Here is a 21,844-nt window from a genome sequence, read left to right as displayed (position 1 = left end):
ACAGAGATCCGCCTGGCTCTGCCTCCCAAGTGCTGGGATTAAAGGCGTGCGCCACCACCGCCCGGCTTCACCAAGACTTCTTAAGCCATGGCTTGACCTTTGGAGAAGTTCTTGACTTTTCCAAGAAGTAGCTTTTGTGAATTTCTGAATTCCATTACGTTTTCCTGTGGCTTGCAGCAATCTGGCAGCCTCTGCCTTTCCAGTGCTGGGATTAAAGAGTGTGCCCCACCATACCCAGCTCTAAGTTTTTCTTTAGTTCCTTTTCAAAAGTTGGAAATTTAGCAGGGTGGTTTCTTGCCCTGAGGTCACCACTCCCTTTATTCCATTTCTTAATCCATTTATCTCCTTGAACACAGAATTTAGCTCTATTCCACTTCCTGAGGCTCTTTTTCTCCTAAATTTTACATTTTGTAATTTATCCTGTTCAGCTTGTTCCTTTTCATTATAAATCTTCCTTAGAGTTACCACTAATAACCACACGACAAAGTCTATACTGGGCTGTTTTTTGAGATTTCCTCTGCCAACAGAATTAATCCAAAACTCTTCACTTTAGCCTCAGGCAGACTCTTCAGACAAGGACAAAAAGCAGCTACTTTCTTCACCAAAGTATCACAAGACCAGTTCTAGGCCACATACTAACATTCTTCTCCTCTGAAATCTCTTGATTCCCACAGTTCATGAAATCACATTCAGCACCATTGTCTTCCATGTTCCTACTAGTATGGACCATTAAGCAGAACTTAAAGCATTCCATTGCTTTCCTAACCCAAGTCCATATTACTCCAAACAAAAATATGGTCAGGCCTATCACAGCAATACCCCAGTCCCTGGTACCAACTTGTTGTAGAATATGATTTTAAGGTGTGTTATGTTTGTTTATTTTGCATTTGTTTAACTCTGTGAAGCTGTGTTACTTTGCCTGTCTAAAACACCTGATGGACTAATAGAGAACTGAATGGCCAATAGTAAGGCAGGAGAAAGGATAGGTGGGCCTGGCAGACAGAAAGAATAAATAGAAGGAGAAATCTGGGAGAAGAAAAAAGAAGGAATGAGAGAGGAAAAAAGAGGATGCCAGGGGCCAGCCACACAGCTACCCAGCTACACAGCCAGCCATGGAGTAAGAGTAAAAGTAAAATATACAAAAGTAAGAAAAAAAAACCCAGAGGCAAAAGGTAGATGGGATAATTTTAAGGTAATTTTAAGGTAAGCTGGCTAGAAATAAGCCAAGTTAAGGCCAGGCGTTTCTAAGTAAGAATAAGCCTCCATGTGTGTTTATTTGAGAGTTGGGTGGCAGGACCCCAAAAAAGCAAAAACATCCCAACAACACCAACTTCTGTCTTATTTAAGGTTTTTATTGCTGTGAAGAGACACCATGACCACGGCAACTCTTGTAAAGAAAATTTAATTGGGGTGGCTCACTTACAGTTTCAGAGGTTCAGTCCATTATTATCATCATGGCAGGTAGCATGATGGCATGCTGGCAGACACAGTGCTGGAGAAGTAGCTGAGAGTCTTACATCTTGCAGGCAACAGGAAGTTGACTGAGACACTGCATAGTATCCTGAGCATAGGAAACCTCAAAGCCTGCCCCGACAGTGACACACTTCCTCCAATAAGACCATACCCACTCCAACAAAACCACACCTCCCAATAGTGCCACTTGCTTTGGGGGCCATTTTCTTTCAAACCACCACAGTTGGAGATCTAAAGAGTGCTTTGCCATCAGACATTGAGATGCAGAGTTTGGAGTTTGCCCAGCTGGTTTTCAGTCTTGCTTTGGTCATTTCATCATTATGCTCCCTTTTCTCCCTTTTGGAATGTAAAGTATATCCTGTGTCATTGGCTATTCAAAGTATGTGATCTGCTTTTTTATTTTGATTTTACAGGGAATTACAGTTAAGAGATTACTATGAGAATCTGAAGAGACTTTGGACTTCTAAGCAATGTTGAGACTGTTATGGACTATGGGACTTTTAAAGTTGGACTGAATATAGTTTTGCATTATGATATGGCAACATGCCTTTGGGGGCCAGGGAGTGGAATTTGAATGAAAATGGCCCCATAGACTCATAGGAAGTGGCATTATTGGAGGTGTGGCCTTGTTGAAAGTACCACCACTGGGGGTGGGGTTGAGATTTCAGATCTTCAAGCCAGCCCCAGTGTTACTCTCTCTTCATGCTGCCTGACGATCCAGATATAGAATTCTCAGTTCCTTCTCCAGCACCATGTCTGCCTGCATGCCACCATGTCCTGCCATGATGATAATAATGGACTGAACCTCTGAACTGTAAGCTAGACCCAACTAAATATTTTCCTTTATAAGAGTTGCTGTGGTCATGGTGTCTCTTCACAGGAATAAACTCCTAAGACAAGGAGTTATCAGTAAAAGCATTGAAAGCAATCTCTATAGGATTTTCAGATGTAATTTCAAGTAATACCCATGGGGTATCTTCAAAAACATCTTAAAGGAGATCTTTAGGATATTGTTACCTATATATCCAAAGTAACATGTTTATGCTACCAGCCAATTATTATCAGTGTAAACAAATAATCAACCTGCATTTTATTTAGTAGCACAATGATTTCTGTAGGCTCTTTACTAGTAAGTTATATTTAAAAATGTGTCCTTCCCATCATTATCCAGTTTATAATTTTTTGTAAATAAGGAGTTACCGATCCTTGCAGAGAATTATGACATGCATAAATTTCTATAACACCATTACCTTGTTGATATATAATTCCAGTAGGTAGTGAGGAGGAAGGAAGGATAAGTAATTGATAAATTAAGGGATTAGTTCTACAAGCTACCACTTTAGCAGCAGCATTATTTAATAAGCTAATAACTTGTTCTGCTTCCAGTGTTACATTTCTTATAGAGTTTAATTGAGAGTCTCAGGGAAAAAAGCTTGAAGAGGGAGTCAAACTCTTAGTAGTGAGAGGCAGATAAGAATGTACCCAATTGATATGACCCAAAATTTCTTGTAATTCCCATAGTATTCATGTTCTAATTTCCTCCTCCTACTACACGGACACTGAATTTAGGCTCTGCTTTAGTTAGGGTTTCTATTCCTGTCTTCAAACACCATGACCAAAAAAACAAGTTTGGGAGGAAAGAGTTTATTTGTTTTATGCTTCCACATTGCTGTTCATCAGGGCAAGAAATCAAACAGGGCATGAACCTGGAGGGAGGAACTGATGCAGAGACCATGGAGGAGTCCTGCCTGTTTTCTTATAGAACCCAGGACCACCTGCCCAGGGATGGCACCACCCACCATGGGCTAGCTCCTCCCTCTCAATCACTAATTAAGAAAATGGCTTACAGCCAGATCTTATGGAGGCAGCTTCTCAACTGAAGTTCCCTCCTTTCAGATCTAGTTTGTGTGTCAAGTTGACATAGGACTAGCCAGCACAGGGTTACACCAGTGACCTTATTTTAACCTAGTTACCTCTTTTAAGATCCCATCTCCTAATTCAGTTATACTCTGGGTTAGGATTTCAAAATATAGATGCTTAGGGGTACAGGGGGCAACAATTCAGCCCTTTGTGTCAGTGAATCCTAGCACTGGAGAGACTTCAGGAGTATAGCATGTGGCTGCTAATGTGGCAAATGCTTTTCTTCTGTCACTATGAGGAGAGAAAGCAAGAACGCATATTATTAGAAATAAGTTGAGGGTCCCAAAGAAAGAGACCACATTCCAACGGAAGAATCTGGACAAGGCCAACTTTACTCTTGATCAGAGGGTGTGCTCTAAGGAGCACACATCCCGACACCAAGTCCATTTGGTTTTTATTTTAACTCAGCTGTGTCTTTTCCCCATTGGCTGGGGTCCCGCCTCACAGTCCTATTCAGTTGGCTAGTCTGAAAAGAATTGGCCCACAGGAAATGAAGGCGGAAGGGGGAAGAGGGTCACTGCCCCAAGAAGAAAAGGGTCACTGCTCCAGGCCATCAAAGTCCTAGAGTAGAGCATGGGGACTTTGTGTAAACAAAAGTTTTACTTGGTGGGGAGGATTAAAACACTTTTATAAAAGTCTTACAGGGAGGGGGAGATAAAAAGATTTGAATTCCTTGTCCTAAACACAAGTTGTATAGTATTTGATAGAAAAGTCATAGTTGATATTTCTTACACATTTTTACATCATTACTCCAAAGTTATGACCTTAATGAGAATACCAAAGGCGCCATAGTAAGAAGTATGTGGTAAAAGGGCAACAAACGAAAAGAATTACCTTATGAAGCCTTGTGGACACATTGAAATATGAGATTCCTACACTAGCAAAATGACAACAGATAGGATTTATATTCAGACTTCTGTCAATCAGTTCATACATTAGTGCTAAACCTGAGGGAATTAATACTTCTTTTTTAAAAAATGAAGAAAATTCTGTGTTGGAATCCCGAGTATAATGGGATGTATTATTGATCATAAATATTCAATATCATTCCCTAAGGAATGAATAAATTCGCAGGGCGGTGGTGGTGCACGCCTTTAATCTGAGCACTTGGGAGGCAGAGCCAGGCGGATCTCTGTGAGTTCGAGGCCAGCCTGGGCTACAGAGTGAGTTCCAGGAAAGGCATGAAGCTACACAGAGAAACCCTGTCTCGAAAAAAAAAACAAAAACAAAACAAAACAAAAAAAGAATAAATTCTTCTGTTTAGCGCAAACAGGAGCAGACTATTAAAATGGTTCTCTTCTAGGTAGTAAGCATGCACCGAGAAGGAAGATCAGCCTACGTTCGTGCAGAGTCAAGAACATGAATCCTCACTATGCAGACAAGGCTGGCCCCACTTTCCCGCCTCTGCCTCCTGAGTGCTGTAATTGAAGGCCTGTCACCAAACCCCACATTCAAAAAGACCAATTATAATTTTTTAAGTTTAATTTGGGGAGATCCACCCATTTAGACAACCAACATGATGCACTGCCTTTAACAGTGCAGAGTCAAGGAAAACGTGTAGGTTACCGCCTTTATACCCGCACTCCGCCCTGCCTTAGCAACCCAGCCAGCTACCTGGAACCCAGCACCCCGCGCTCCCACAGAGGGGCAGCTTGCCCAGAGGCCTCCTCTGACCCAAGGGACATACATGCCTCCACAAGGCAATGAAGGCATTAACGTCCAAAAGCGGAGATTCGGGCCTGAACTTGTAGAGATGATTTGATAAACTGTAATCAAAAGAGCGTGCCACCGCTGGGGGTGGCCTTTAAACCCAGCACTCGGGAGGCAGAGCCAGGCGGGTCTCTGTGAGTTCGAGGCCAGCCCGGTTTACAGAACGAGATCCAGGACAGGCACCAAAACTACACAGAGAAACCCTGTCTCGAAAACTAAACAAAAAAAAAAAAGTGAGAGAAGGAAATAGAAAGAGCGTGACACAGTGATGCTCCGTCTTAAAATAAATAAAGCCTATCACAGCGTTTCATGCCCTTAATCCCAGCCAGCACTCAGGGAGCAGAGGCAGGAGGATCTCTGTGAGTTCCAGGTCAACCAGCCAACCAGCACTACACAGACCCTGTCCAAAAAAAAAAAAAAAAAAGAAAAGAAAAGAAAAAGAATGAGGATGTTTGGGGAACACGAGAAAGGCAACTAATGGGAATGCACGTAAACCAAGAAGAAAAGTCAAGCTGCTCCCTAGGGAAGACAGCGCGGAGCCAATCCCGCGAGACCACACCCAAATCTCGGTGACTCCCGTTAGCGCGCCTGTGGGCGGGGCAGAGGGAGGAGCCGGCGACGACGGCGCGCGAGATCGCCCGCGGTGGCTCTCGCGATATTTCCGCAGCCAGGGCTGCACGCGGGAGTCCGAGTGCTTCGAGCCAGGGCCGGGAGGGCAAGCCGGTGCGGGCGGGAGACGCTCTTTAGCCGGCCGTACGGAAGCCTGCGTGCGAGGGAGGGTGGTACCCACTCCCCAAGTCCAGTGTCCCGATGCCCAGCGCCAACGCCAGCCGCAAGGGTCAGGAGAAGCCGCGGGAGATCGTGGACGCGGCGGAAGTGGGTTTCCTTCTCCCCCGGGTCGGGGAGGGAGTGGGCGAGCGGGACGCTCCCGTCCTCACTTTACCTGCGGGCCGCCGCGTGGGGGGTCGCCGCCGAGGACCCACAGGGCCACCCCGGCCGCGCGGCCCGAACAGCCTGGGACTCTTTTTTCTTGGGAACCGTGGCCTAGGAGAAGCGTGTTCCGGGGGGATGGGGTTGGGGGGGAGTCGGGCCAACGTGTGGCGCCCAGTGAACCGGAAGTAGCTGCAGCGGGGCTCACATGAGCCTGCCTAAAAGTTAGCACGTCCTGCACGTAACACACCACCTCAGTCCCCGGAAATTTTTTGATAAAGCACTATTAATCGATATCCTCTCAGCCCTCCTAATGTTCTGGCCAATAATGACAGCCCTCTGCAAAACTGGCTGCCAGTGTGTTTTAATGACTTTTCCTGGGGACAGCTGTGAACACATGTTAATTTCCTTTCTCAGTGACCTGGTGAAGTAGGTAATGCAGTTCACTGAGATAACCCTCAGTGATCCTTTAGCACTATCCAGAAATCAGAGTTTGACACCGTCCTTCAAGTTAGGTGTATTTTAGTAATACTTAAGCCTTAATCTTTGGCTCCTAATTTTTTGGCGGAGGAATTCAGCATTTGTGGTAACCACATCATTACTCATAAGTTAATATTTAATTCTGCTGAAATGTGAATACTAAATGGAAAAGATAACGCTTTCCCCCTCCTTTGGTCACACACTCCCTCCTATTTATTATGACTTCAGGTTTCATTATGTGACGGTGTCTTTCTACTGTTCCCCAGGTGTTGTTTCTCCTTAAATGTATGTATTTTAATAATATTCAAAAGTAATTGCTTGGTAAAACCCAAAACATGTTTTATTTCGGTGTAGTTGTAAAAAACACTTTCTCATATTGAGAGAATTCCAACAAGACAATTCAAAGGACAGAAACTGTTCCAGACAGATCTTTCAAAACTACCTTGCAAAAATCTAAGGAAGTTATTTTTGTGTGTTGGTGTGTCTAATCGTATGCATTATCAGTGCACCCTTGTAGCAGTATAGGTATAAAATATAGTATATTGTGATAGAGTTCTGTAACTGTAAGTGGAAGGAACTTAAGATCATTTTAGAGGTGAGATTATAAGTGTAGTTCATAGCCAGAACTCAGGCCTCCTGTTCCTGACTTTAACATGGAATTTGGTAACACCGCCATGGTCCTAAGTCTTGTAACCTGTTGTTAGGAGGCTAGTTTCTGGAAATAGGAAGCAGGTGAATTTCCTGATTGTGTTTTACAAAAGCAGAGTTGTAGTTAGCGTATATTCAGCAGCTCCAGTTTCTCAGAACTGAACATCTGGTGCTTAGAAACCTTACCTAAAGCACTGGTTCTCTTTGAACATCTCTTCCTGTAATAGGAAGTTAATAAAACTGTAGCACTTCATCCTACTCCCTTCACGGGGGAAATTTATATCTCTCCTTTGAAGTAGATTAATCTCCCTTTTGAAAAGGGTAATTAAGATGCATTTTATGCATGTGTAAATTATACCAGACTGCTATTATGCTTGATATATTCATGCATATATGTATATACATATAATAAATACAAAACCAGAAACTGGGTGCTTTTCTATTTGCAGTAAGCACATACACAAGTAAACAAATTTCCATATTTTAAAATGGCTGATTTTAAATTAATGAAATGTTTTTGAAAATTAATGCAAATTTATTTGTAGTGCTAGGTGCTTATATTAATGTGTTTAAGTTAAAGTCATACTGCAAAAAATCCTTTTTTTTCCCCTAGGATTATGCTAAAGAGAGATATGGAATATCCTCTATGATACAGTCCCAAGAAAAACCAGGTTAGTGTCTTTCTTCTAATTCTAGAACACTTCATGAAGTTTAAAATAGGATCGACTAAGGCATTGCTCCAAAGGAATGACTTTGAAAGTTTAATTGTCACTCACAACCCAGTAAATATTACCACACTCTATTAACATTGTCAGCTTGGAGTCCTAATCTGGGAAAGAATTTATTTCTTTTCTTTTTTTTTTTTTTTTTTTGGTTTTTTTTCGAGACAGGGTTTCTCTGTGTAGCTTTGGAGCCTGTCGTGGATCTCACTCTGTAGCCCAGGCTGGCCTTGAACTCACAGAGATCCGCCTGACTCTACCTCCTGAGTGCTGGGATTAAAGGCGTGTGCCACCACTGCCCGGTGGCTTTTCTGATTTTTATGTTTTGAGACAAGAGTCTTGTGTATAGGTATACCCAGGCTGGCCTTGAACTCTGAGTATAGCTGAGAAGGACCTTTAACTTCTGACCCTCCTCTCTATACCTCTGAATGCTGATTTAGCCAGAGTTCACTACTCCAACCAGATCTTGGCATTTTCAAATCTGTTTTAATTTTCCTACCCCCACCCCAGACAGTTTCTCTGTGTAGTCCTGGCTGTCCTGGAACTCTCTTTGTAGACCAGGCTGGCCTCAGAGATCCGCCTGCCTCTGCCTCTCAAGTGCTAGGGTTAAAGGTGTGCAGCACCACCTCTTGGCCACATCTACCTTTTAAAACCTCAGGCTGTTAGTCTTCTATCTTTCATGGTGTGTCTTTCCTGGTTTGCACAGTGGATGCATAAATTGGTTTGGTACATAGTCTACTGGAGTAGCCCTCCTTCGTGCCCTTTGCTTTTGACCTTGAGAACCACAGTGTTCTGCAAAACACATTTTCTACAGCTGTATCTTTGCCTTATGAGACTAATTATTTAGATGAAGTAGTGTAGCATGAATCTTAAAGAGTCTTATTAATGAAATCAAACCTGAGCCAGGTATTGGGTTGAATGCTGGAAGATCAGAGAAGCAGAACAAGCTACAGCTACTTCACCTTGCCAGTTCTTCAGCTGATCCTGTTTCCTCAGACTGGAAGCCTCTGAGTCCTCATTCAGAATGAATCTCAGCTGAACTGCTGCTCGAAAGCCTGAAAGCTTAACCAGCCAAATGCTTCTAGTTTCTGGTCTTCATGCCTTATATACCTTTTTGCTTTCTGCCGTCACTTCCTGGGATTAAAGGCATGAGTCACCTTTCCTGGCTGTTTCTAATGTGGCCTTGAACTCACAGAGATCCAGAGGGATTTCTGCCTCTGGAATGCTAGTATTAAAGGCATGTGTGCCACCATTTTCTAGCCTCTGTACCTAGTGGCTATTCTGTTCTCTGACCCCAGATGAGTTTATTAGGGTGCACAATATTTTGGGGAACACAATGCCACCACAAAGTAGATAGCATTCATTTATAATTTGATTTTTAGAACATGCTCAAAGGTATTACTCTTTATTGTTGTTTTTACTTAATACCCAAACTTTTCTCTAATCAAATTAGTGCAATTTAAAACAATAAGAATGGTTTTTGTGGCCAGGTGATGGTGGCAGCATACGCCTTTAATCCCAGCACCTGGGAGGCAGAGGCAGGCAGGTATCTGAGTTCAAGGCCAGTCTAGTCTATAGAGCGAGTTCCAAGACAGCCAGGGCTACACAGAGAAACCCTGTCTCGAAAAACCAAAAAAAAAAAAAAAAAAAAAAGGAATATTTTCTGAATGTTATTTCATAGTGCTCTCTCTACATAATAGTGGCTTTGTAACTATTTTCCTATTTGGGGAACTCTGGATAGATGCACTGTTTTGGTTAATGTTAGGGTGCATAATGGTTAGCGCTTATCTACTGCCGGTGGGTTCATATACTAAGTATAGGGGAAAAATATGAGATGCATCAAGCACAATTGGATTAAAGCAGTGGTTCTCAACCTTCCTAATGCTGCGGCCTTTAATACAGTTCCTCATGTTGTGGTGATCCCCAGCCATAACTTTTTTGTTGCTACTTCATAATTGTTATTTTGCTATTGTTATGAATCATAATGTAAATATCTGAAATGCAGGATAATCTTATATGCGACCCCTGTGAAACTCTCGTCCAACCCCCAGAGGGTTGGAGACCCACAGGTTGAGAACCACTGGCTTAGAGACTTGAGCGTCGTCAGTATTTGTTTCTCAGTCACTGCTTCCTTTATCACTGCCTCATTCTCTCCTGTGAACCCATGCTAGCAGGACAGGCGGGTGACTGCAGCCCGGGGCCTACACTACCTGAGGCAGGGACTTTGAAGAGACTTTGCTCAGCGTTTACCTATTCTAATCAGTGTTTCACTAGATTGCTCATAGTCCTGGGGAATGACATACCATGATTATCCATGCCTGTCAGGGAATCCTGTGGCTAGCCTATTTAGAACATATGGCCATTTTCACAGCATGTACACAGATCATCCTGTTAGCTTTGGCCCAGGCAGGTGAGGATACATTATATTTGGCCATTTAAAGGCATTGAAATGTTGAACAGATTTGCAGTGTGAAGCTTTTTTAACTACAGTATAGACTGAATTAGAAGGAGAATAGTTAAGAGCTGTAGTTTAGGCAGGAGACAGTCGTGGCTTGGTTTAAGGTCATGGCAGTGGTGGTAGTGAAGACAGAATTGTGTTTAGGAAGTGCAGTTCATGATGGGGGTATACTGCATAGAGAAAAATGACTAAAGAAAATTAGGAAAGTGACACCAAGTTTTAAGCTGTCGATTGGGCAGATAATTTTAACTAAATCTGAATTTTAAACATGGCTTTACTGTGTATTACAGATAGAGTTTTGGTTCGAGTTAAAGACTTGACAGTACAAAAGGCTGATGATGTTGTTTGGGTCCGTGCAAGAGTTCATACAAGCAGAGCAAAAGGTAAGATTGGCTCAGTGGTTATAGCTCTTTTACTAAGTATCCAACTTTAAAAAAAAAAATCTTAAGTGGTGGCGCACGCCTTTAGTCCCAGCACTCGGGAGGCAGAGGCAGGCGGATCTCTGTGAGTTCGAGGCCAGCCTGGTCTACAGCGCAAGATCCAGGAAAGGCGCAAAGCTACACAGAGAAACCCTGTCTCGAAAAAAACCAAAAAAAAAAAAAAAAAAAAAAAAAAAAAAAAAAAAAAAAAAAAAAAAAAAAAAATCTTAGTGTGTGTGATTGTTTTGCCTGCATGTATGTCTGTATGTGGGTATGTATATGTATGAGCGCAGGTGCCTACAGAGTCCAGACAAGGGCATTGTGTCTCCTGGGGCTGGAGTTGCAGGCATTTGTGAGCTGCCTAATGTTGGTACCGGGAACAGAACTTGGGTCCTGGGAATGGAACATGAATCCTGTGAAAAAGCAATAGCTACTCTTAACTGCTAATCCATCTGTCTCGCTCTTGTTCATATATTATGTTCTTATAGTTGTAATTATTTAAATAAAAAAAATGTGTTGGAGGGAGAAAGTCAAATGTAATAGCTTTAGCTGGGCAACTGTGGCACAGGCCTTTAATCCTGCACTCCAGGAGGCAGAGGCAGGCAGAGCTCGAGGCCAGCCTGGCCTTCAGAGTGAGTTCTAAGACAGTTGGAGTTACACAGAGAAACCCTGTCTTGGGGAACAAAATGAAGAGCTTTGTTGCACTGGTTGTATTTTTTTTTTTTTTTTTTTTTGGTTTTTCAAGGCAGGGTTTCTCTGTGTAGCTTTGCGCCTTCCCTGGATCTCGCTCTCTAGAGCAGGCTGGCCTTGAACTCACAAAGATCCGCCTGCCTCTGCCTCCCGAGTGCTGGGATTAAAGGCGTGCACCACCACCACCCGACGCACTGGTTGTATTTTGAACCATCTGAGTGCTCCTTTCCCTTTTGGACAGTGCTAACTAAAAATGCAGCATTAACATCAAGAAATATTAGGGTTGTTTAAATCTCAAGTTTTATGGAATAATGGCCTTGACCTACTCTTTAACACTTTCTAAAAATATTAATGACATTTATATTTGTTACAACTTTGTAATTTCCTGCTTTTCAAATTTAATCATGACTACACATGTATGAAGTAGGCAGAATAGACGTTGCTAATTCACAAGAAGGAAACTAAGATTCTGAAGGATAAAGCTTCTTGCCCAGCCTCATAGTGATTGGTAGAATATGAACAGAATTCTAAAAGCTAAGATGTCTTTGTATCTTTAGAAAAGCTTATTTAAAGTGTTCCATGTTACAACATTCTTAAAAATTGTGTTTTAAAGTATTTTATTACAGATTAATATGCCTATTATTTAAAAATTTTTGATATTCTATACTCATGCCTCAAAGAGTAATTAATGGTGGTCTGTCTATATCAAATTCTTAAATAAGTGAATATTGATGTTGGACTTTGAGAAGTGTACTGATAGTTTTAAATTTCTGAGTAATGTTGATCTGTCTTGGTGAAAGTTTGGGCCATTTATTCTACCAACAGACAATCACATTGTAATTTACTGTCTTTCTCATTAGACTGAGAACCTACTGTTTGGTTTTTTCTCTCTCTTTTTTAATTCAATTCTTAAAGATTTATTGTGTGTATTTGTGTGGTATGTGCACATGGGTACCAATGACAAGTGTGAGCTATTGTGTCTACCTCAGGCACTTTCTTTTTTCTTTTTATTTTTTGGTTTGTTTTTTGTTTTGTTTGTTTCTTTGTAGTCAGGGTCTTTCCATGTAGTCCTGACTGCCTGGAATTCTTACTTAGCTCCGCTGGCCTTCAGTGCACCACTATACCTGGCTCTTTTTTAAGATTATTTTATTAAACTGCCTGACATGAGTGCTGGAAACTGAGCTCTATTCTTCTGAAAGAACAAATGCTCTTAGCTGCTGAGCCATCTGTCCAGCCCCGCACTTTATTTTGCTAATGGAAAGATAGAATGAATGCGTGCCCATGTAAGCCTGCACCAAGACTTCAGACCTATTCTACCCCCTTTAAGAATCTCTTCCATGTCTCTTAGTTTTGTTTTGTTGTTTGTTTGGGATTTTGTTGTTGTTGTTTTGTGGAGATTTCTTTTATTTTTAATTATGTGTTTTTGGGAGCAGGTGCCCTTGGAAACCAGAGGCAATAGATCCCTAGTACTTAGTTGTGAGTTGCCAGATATGGATGCTGGGAATGGGACTCAGGTTCTCTCACGACACATTCTTTTTTTTTTTTTTTTTTTTTTTTTTTACCCCTCCACCCCCTTCGGGTTTTTTTGTTTTTGTTTTTTTTGAGACAGGGTTTCTCTGTGTAGCTTTGCGCCTTTCCTGGAACTTACTCTGTAGCCCAGGCTGGCCTCGAACTCACTCACCACACATTCTTTTTTGTTTGTTTGTTTGTTTTGGTTTTTTCGAGACAGGGTTTCTCTGTGTAGCTTTGCGCATTTCCTGGAACTCACTCTGTAGCCCAGGCTGGCCTCGAACTCACAGAGATCCGCCTGGCTCTGCCTCCTGAGTGCTGGGATTAAAGGCGTGCGCCACCACCGCCCGGCCACACCACACATTCTTAACCACTGAGCAATCTCTCTAGTTTCTCTCTTCAGCTTTTAAACACATCAGTACAGCATAGAGTGGTGGTGCACATCTGTAATCCCAGTGAAGTAGAGATTCCAGTTTGAGGCCAGCCTGGATATGTAGGCTGTCTCAAAAAAAAAAGTTTGAAATGATATATTATAATGGAATTGTTTTAAGATAAACCTGATTTGATTTTTTTCTTTTATACTGTGTAACAGTGTTTAGTTTTATATCATTTGCATTTTTTTTTTTTCAAGACAGGGTTTCTCTGTAGTTTTGCGCCTTTCCTGGAACTCACTTTGTAGACCAGGCTAGCCTCGAACTCACAGAGATCCGCCTGGCTCTGCCTCCCGAGTGCTGGGATTAAAGGCGTGCGCCACCACCGCCCGGCTCATTTTCAATATTTTTAAGATTCTTTTCTATGTATGTATTTGTGAAAGTCCCTGTTCACCCCTGACAAACGAAAAGAAGGCATCAGGTGCTCCTCTCTGTCGCTGTTCTTAGAGTAGGCTCTCACACCACTCTGCTGGGCTAGAAGCTGCCATGCCTTCCGTCTACAGCATTCTTAATTTGTTCTTTTCATTCTAAAAATAGTATATTATTTAACATACTCAAATAATATGGAATTAAGTGAGGAATAAGTAGAAAATCAACCATAATATTTCAGACTGATTTTAATGAGCCTGAGTGTGAAAGGTATGTTTGAGTCAACAGTTTCATAATATTCAGTTTTATAACCTACTCTTTCATCTTGCCATATCTGTGCATATAAGTATTCACTGAGTGATTTATTGTATTTTGTTTGTGGTACTGGGGCTCAAACCCAGGTATGTGTGTATACACACACACACACACACACACACACACACACACACACACACAACGAACTACTGTTGTTTTTTTAACTTTATGCAGCAGGATAGTATGTGCTATTCCTGGCTTTCTTGCTATGTGTATAGCAGTGCCTTACAGAATGCTGAACTAAGCAAATCATGGCCCTCAGTGTCACCACCAGAGCCAAAGAAAGAACAGTTGTGTTTGTTAGCACATGGCAAGAACTTGGTCTCATAATTCTGGTGTGGGTGGTTTGAGTGGACCGTTCTGTGCCAAGACACCAGTACAGACTTTCTGTTGTAGGTTGTCAGAATCCTTCCAAGCAGACTATTTTTAAAACTGTAGTATTTAGAAACACTAACAGAGAAAACTTTTGGAGACTGTAGCACTGGAGTTACATATAGACCTGTTGTATTAATGAAGCCTACAAAGTTACAGAGTGAGTAGTAGTATCAGCTTTCATTCTTCTGTGTGAATAGTAATGTTATGAATGTCCTTGTCATTATGACTTTTTCCATATTTAATTTCCTTAACATACCCTAAGAAATGTATTCATTGAGCCGGGTATGGTGGTGAATGCCTTTAGTCACGGCACTTGGGAGGCAGAGGCAGGCCGAACTCTGTGAATTCAAGGCCAGCCAGGGCTACATAGTGAGACCCTTTCTCACCAAAAAATATGTGTGTGTGTGTGTGTGTGTGTGTGTGTGTGGACACACACACACACACACACACACACACACATATTGACTGGACAATATTTTTAAGTGTTTTTTTTTTTTTAAAAAAAGTACAGGATATGTTTGATAGCTACAGTTTTCATTCTTTTTTTTTAATTTAAGAATTTTAACTAAAATAGAATTTCATCATCCCCATTGCCAGACCACCCTTCATTAGTATTGGTCACATTTGCTCTTAGCCAGTTATAGTGGGTTTCTTCGCACTTACCTCTACTGAGCATCAAGTATTCTTTTTTTAAATTTGCTCATTTGAGAAGTAAATAATGTATTGCCATCATTTGCTTCAAATTCTGTAACTCTCATAACATCTTGTTCCTTATATTTGATTTATTTTCTTTTTCTTTCATGTTACCTGTTTTGAATTATTGCCTGATTTTCTGGTGGAGGGGGCAGGATTCAGTGTTCTTATCTCATAAATCTTTAAGAACTTTATATTTTAACCCTATTAAGTATTGTTCAGGTCCCCTAGAACTGGAATTATATATGATTTTGAGCTGCCATATGGATGGTAGGGCTCAAACTTGTATGCTTTGGAAAAGCAGCCAGTGCCCATAACTGCTGAGCCATCACTCCAGCCCCTGCTGTATCATTTTAAAAGGTAGTTCTTCCTTTACTGTATAATTTAGTACTCAGTCCCATTGTTTACTGCATTTCTTCTTGGAGCATGCTCTACCAGTGAGGTTCTTTGCCCCGATTTCTTGTTGTTGTTTTGGTTTGTTTTTTTTTTTTTGTGTGTGTGTGTGTGTGTTTTGTTTTTTGTTGTTGTTTGGTTTTAGAGATATGGTCTCATGTAGCTCAGGGTGGCCTCAACCTTAACTGTGTGACTGTGGGTTACCTTGTTCACCTCCAAAGTTCTGGGATTATTAGTGTTACCACCACACCCAACTTTTTCAATTTTTCTCCCTTTCCTGGATTCCTTTTAGAGTCTCTGTAGCCCCATTCTTAGTTCTTGGGCTCCACACGGATGTGGTAGCTTACACCTGCTTCTAGATCTGTGGCCTTTTTCTTCCTTCCTTCCTTCCTTTCTTCCTTTCTTCCTCTTTTTTTTTGGTTTTTCGAGACAGGGTTTCTCTGTGTAGTTTTGTGTTTCCTGGAACTCGCTTTGTAGACCAGGCTGGCCTCAAACTCACAGAGATCTGCCTGCCTCTGCCTCCCGAGTGCTGGGATTAAAGGCGTGCGCCACCACTGCTTGGCCATACTTCTTTATTATATAATTTTAAAAGTTATTTTATGTGTATGAGTTTTTGCATGTATGTACATATACCACATGGGTATAGTGTCTGGGGTCAGCAGAAAGATTGTTGAATCCCCTGGAACTGAAATTACAAAGAATTATGAGCTGCCATTTGGGTGTGGGGAACTAAACCTGGGTCAGCAAGTGCACTTAACTGCTGGGCCATCTCTCTAGGCCTTAATATACTTAACAAAAACAGAATTGCAATGTGTATACAATGTGATCAGTATTTTTCATGTAAAAATCTACTGAATATTTATCTTCATATTCTCAGCGTCCAGTGTAAGTTGTATATAAGTTATCTACCTGCAAAATAGGAATAATGCAGTCTTCAAATAAGCGACCTATAGCTGGAGAGCTTCTCTCCAGGTCCCACCAAGCCCCGGCAGTCCGACAGCCCACTTATAAAATAAACACACAGATGCTTATATTATTTAAACTGTTTGGCCTGATGGCTCAGGCTTCTTGTTGTCTACTTCTTCTATCTTAAATTAACCCATTTCTATAAATCTATACCTTGCCACGTGGCTTGTGGCTTACCGGCATCTTCCATGCTGCTTGTCATGGTGGCAGCTGGCAGTGTCTCCCTGCCTCAGCCTTCCACTTCCCAGAATTCTCTTCTCTGCTTGTCATACCTATACTTCCTGCCTAGCTACTGGCCAATCAGTGTTTTGTTTATACAGAGCCATAGCCACAGCAGCAGCCAATATTAGAAATGCTGATAGCAATACAAGTTAATAGTTAATGTTAAGGGGCTCTGCCTTGACTTTAAATATATAATCCTCAGGTTATAAAAGAAAACTAAGGGCTGGAGAGATGGCTCAGAGGTTAAGAACACTGGCTGTTCTTCCAGAGGTCCTGAGTTCAATTCCCAGCACCCACATGGTGGCTCACAACCATCTGTAAGGAGATCTGGCTCCCTCTTCTGGCCTGTAGGCAGAACACTGTATACATAATAAATAAATAAATCTTTAAAAAAAAAAAAAAAAGAAAGAAAACTAAACCTGCAAGAAGTATGCTAGTCCCCATTTTTCAGATGAAGAACAGACCTACAGTGGTTTAATAGTTTTCCCGAGACCACTTTGTAGAAGTGATAGGATATGATTCTTGCCCTTCAGATTTCAAAGTCTTGCCAGGTGATGGTGGTCCACACCTTTAGTCCCAGACCTATCCCTGGTCCACAGAGCGAGTTCCAGGACAGCCAGGGCTGCACAGAGAAACCCAATCTCGGAAAACCTGTCCAGCCAAACAGGAAAAAAACAGGTTTTGAAGTCTTTATTCTACCAAACCATTAGGTAGAGTGTTACTCCTTTGTGCGCCCTCCAAACTCCATTTGTGCAGGGTCTTTGTGCTGCTTTAGAGCTCTCTATTTTATTACTGGGGAGCTCTGTAATGCAGGGGGCACTGAGCTGCTTCTGTCTGAACAACTTCAGCAGCAAAAATGCTGTTTCCTCTCAAACCTGCACTGGCTTATGGTTGTATAAGCACACCACCTTCCATTTCTTACTGCATTGTGTTCTAAGTGGGGCAAGATTCAGCTGTGAGTTCTGTAGTAGTATACGTAGATAATGTCGTTTTGATCAGGTGCAAGTTTGGGGGTAATTTTTATCATCCAGCACCTTAAAATGCCTTTGAATTTGTTTAGTTTTAGCTTATGTCTGAGTCATACTGTAAAACAGGAGGAGAAAGTAGTGTCTTTTTTCGTGATAAAAATCTGTCAATTATGTGACTGCAGAGTCAATAAATTATATCTCTTTTAACACTTTGATTGCATCCTGCCTTTTTTAATTTTAAGTTTTTTTTATTTATTTTTGTTTTGTAGTTATGTAGCCCAGGCTGGCCTCAAATTCACAGAGATCCACCTGCCTCTGCCTCCAAAGTGCTAGGATCAAAGGCATGTACCACTATGCCTAGCTAACCTGTCTTTAAAATTCATGATTGTACTCTGGTGCACATTTTAAAATACTGTGTGTTGAAAATAATAGCTGTCTGCTCCCCCACCCCTTTTTTTGTACAAGGCTAACTCTTAATATAAAAGAATTAAAAAAAAAATGCTTGTGATGTTTCATAAAACAGTCTGATGAGAAAAGTGGTCTTGGAAAGATTAATTCATTTTTATAAGGAAATGGTTTTCTAGAATTTGATCAGAGACTTAAAATGATCTGCTTTGGAGGAAGAGGGATGGATGGCAAGGATGTGTAATATTTTTCAGGTTAAGAATAAGAAATGGCAGCTCTCTATGAAAGAAGGGGAAGAAAGAGACCCACAACATGTGAAAATAAAACTAGTTATAGGACTTTAAAAAAAATGGATTTTACTGACAGAAGTAAAATGGCCGAACGTTTGAAAAAAGTGTGACTTTTGGCAGAGGACAAGGGACGGGAAAATGGAATGTCAAAGGACCTAGCCTGTTAATGTGGGTGCTCTTTAAAATGTCCTTTGGTGGGAAGAACTCTGTAGCTGGACCATCCCCAAAGAACACTTGTACTCTGACTAGTAAACATTTTATTAGCACCTTTGTGACTGCGTGATTGAAGCTGACAGTTCACTGTCTTTGCCACTAGAATGTAGAAGCTATTGGTTGAATGATGAAAGTCATCTGAAACAACTTGTATTTGTTTACTGTTAGAAAATAACCTTCTAGATTTATGTATCTTTACCTGTAAATCGGTGATTTACCTGTGTTCTCAAACCTGTCGGATGCATTTTTTATTACTCATAGGAGCTAGTGTTAAAGCTTGTCAGTTAAGTGTGGAAGCTGATAGATAACACATACATATACCTGATGAGTATATAAATTTTGACCTAATTTCAAAGTAGAGAAGCTTTTTCCTTTGTAAAACATGAAGTAATATGTTCCTAGTGTACCACATTCTTTGTGTCTCCTGCAGGGAAGCAGTGCTTCTTAGTCCTGAGGCAGCAGCAGTTTAACGTCCAGGCTCTGGTGGCGGTGGGAGACCACGCGAGCAAGCAGATGGTTAAATTTGCTGCCAAGTAAGTAAGCAATTATATCCTGTTGTCAGAATAAACAATGGTGGGAACCAAGACTCCCAGGGGTTTGGACCATTTTCATACATTAACATCAATGCTTCGTTTGTTTAAAAATGTAGTTATTTAAATTGTCAGTTCAGTGTTGCTTGAATACATTAAACTTACAAAAGAGAAAATATGGAGCACAGGCTTGTGATTCATTTGGAACTGCTGAAGCTGCACTCTTCACAGACAAGTCACATTACTTTCAAGTAGAGCAACAAAAAGCCTGGCATCCTCAACAGGGCACAGCAACTTGATTTTGTTGTGTTTGTCGAGCTTCCTTTCCTCCCTTCCCCCTCCCCTTTGAGATTTGCATAATGAGCAACAAGTCTTCTGACTGAATAATAAAGAACATAAAATAAGACAGTGCACTTTTGCAGATGATTTCCCCCCAAAGGAAGGCAGACATGGATTAATAATGTTACAACTTTAACTTTGACACCAAAGAGTAAAGGGGAAAAAAGGTAAAACTTGCTTTTTCCCCAGCTGCAAAGGTATTGCTGTCTAGCCCAGAGCTCTACAGAAGCACATTGTTTTGTTGTTTGGCTTGCAAGAAGCAGGACACTGAGATAGGAAAGGAGGGTGGTGATGAGAGTTGTTTGTGGTTCATGATGTGGTGGTTTTATTAGCTATCTTTCTTAATTTAGTGTGGTGGTAATGATTAAAGACAACCTGGAGAAATGGATGGATGGGTGGTCTACATTTTAAGTAATAAGAGTATTCCATAGATGTAGGTGTTTTTAAAATAAGTTAGATCTAAAGCAACTACTGTGTTTTTCTATTGATTATTTTGAAATCTTTGTTCTTTAGATGCAGGCTTTTTGTTGTTGTTGTTTTGTTTTTTCAAGACAGGGTTTCTCTGTGTAGCTTTGGAGCCTGTCCTGGAACTCACATTGTAGACCAGGCTGGCCTCGAACTCACAGAGATCCACCTGGCTCTGCCTCCCGAGTGCTGGGATTAAAGACGTGCACCACCACTGCCCAGTGCTTCTTAAATTTTTTAAATTTTATTTTTGTTTATGTGTGTGAGTGTTTTGCTTACATATATGTATGTACAGCACGTGTGCCTGGTGCCAAGAGGCCAGAAGAGGGCATCAAATCCTCTGAAACTGGAATTACAGATGGTTATGAGCAGCTATGTGTGGGTTCTGGGAACTGAACCTGGGCCCTCTGCAAGAATAGCAAGTGCTCTTAACCACTGAGCCATCTCCAATCTCTAGATGCATGTCTTCAAAGATGTTGGTATAGATGGAATCGTGAATTCTAGAATTAGAAAGAAACTAACAAATGATCTAATGTAAGATCGGAATTTGTGTTGGAATCTCCTTGGCCCCAAGACGGGAAGTGTTCAGCAACTGGATTTGGTTTAGAGATTTACTTAGGTCAGTTTTATTATTGCATACTAACACCTGTATTTATGTTTAAAATTTTCAACACCATGAATTTCATAACTCAATGGTAGTTTAGTCCTATAAGTGTGGTAGCCCTACCTTTTCCTTGGTCTTAGACAGCTGTCAGAGACCCACTGGTCTTCTGGTCATTAGGTTTGTTTTCATAGACTGAGTGTGCTTGTGAAATACTTTCTCCACCCAGCATCTGAAGATCAGTGTGTGTCCACACCTACATAAGTGACTCTGGTCCCTATTGATAAGCTGTATCTACATAGAAAACCTTCTGTACAAAAGGAAAAGAATGGCCATGAGAATCACAGATGTCCATGCCAAAGTATATTTAATATACTTAAAATACTAGGTAAACATCAACCTCAAACAAAAAGATCTATGGATTTTTGTCTTTTATATATTATTTAGTTCTGGGGAACTAGTAAGCTGATGGTTTTACATAGCACATACTTCTTCTATTAGGTTATTATAACTTCAGTGTTATATTCCAAAAGAAAATATTGTAGTTGAAAAGTCTTCTGAAAATCCCATTAATCTTTAATATTCACTGAGGAGCCTCCTACTGATTGTGGGCAGTCAGTGTTTGTAATATCTAACATATTTCATAAAAAAGTACTCAGGTTGTTTGGATCTTTCAGGAATTCCTGAGAATTAAACAAATAACACCAATTGTCAGCCAAAACTAACTAGCTGGTAGAAGTACTTACAAATAGTCTCCCAAACAGATGCAGTCTGCCAGTGTCCTCTTATGTATAAATTAAAGAAAGGTCAGGCTTCCATGCAGAAGCAATAGTCAAGAATGATTTTTTTAGGCTGGCCAGTTGATAAAGTACTTGTAGAATACCTGAGTTCAGGGCTGGAGAGATGGCTCAGTGGTTAAAAGCACTGACTGCTCTTGCAGAGGACCTGGGTTCAATTCCAGCACCCACATGGCAGCTCATAACTGTCTAACTCCACTTCCAGAGGAGCTGGCACCTTCACACAGATGTACATGAAGGCAAAACACCAATGCACATGAAATAAATAAAATTTAAAAAAAAAAAAAAGAATACCTGAGTTCAGTCTCCAGAAACCACTGAAAAATCCAGGCATGGTGGTGTAGACAGGAGGATCCCTGGGGCTTACTGATCAACCAACCTATTGTACTAGACAAGATCCAGGGCAATGAGAGACTGTTTCTCAAAACAATGGTAAATGATTTTTCAAGAATGATACCCATGGTTGTCCTCTGACCACCATGGGCATTCACCTACTCACAAATACAAGAAATTAAT

At 41.1% G+C, this 21,844-nt stretch overlaps 1 protein-coding gene across 1 annotated transcript in view; it reads left to right on the top strand.

Annotated features, from left to right (window-relative positions):
- Positions 1-5,749: 5,749 nt before the first annotated feature.
- Dars1 (aspartyl-tRNA synthetase 1) overlaps positions 5,750-21,844 on the top strand; it is a 54,010-nt gene continuing 37,915 nt past the window's right edge. Inside the window, exons 1-4 of the mRNA XM_052736825.1 lie at positions 5,750-5,979; positions 7,775-7,832; positions 10,629-10,721; positions 19,027-19,129. Coding sequence (XP_052592785.1) covers positions 5,914-5,979; positions 7,775-7,832; positions 10,629-10,721; positions 19,027-19,129 — 320 coding nt within the window. The 5' untranslated portion in view covers positions 5,750-5,913. The remainder of the gene's footprint in view (positions 5,980-7,774; positions 7,833-10,628; positions 10,722-19,026; positions 19,130-21,844) is intronic.

This window comes from Peromyscus californicus, unplaced genomic scaffold (genome assembly GCF_007827085.1).
Source record: "Peromyscus californicus insignis strain IS unplaced genomic scaffold, ASM782708v3 Scaffold_14__1_contigs__length_90479793_seg_2, whole genome shotgun sequence".
In the NCBI taxonomy this organism is placed as follows: domain Eukaryota; kingdom Metazoa; phylum Chordata; class Mammalia; order Rodentia; family Cricetidae; genus Peromyscus; species Peromyscus californicus.
Note: the sequence above shows the minus strand (reverse complement) of the source record. Positions and strands in the feature narration are given on the sequence as shown.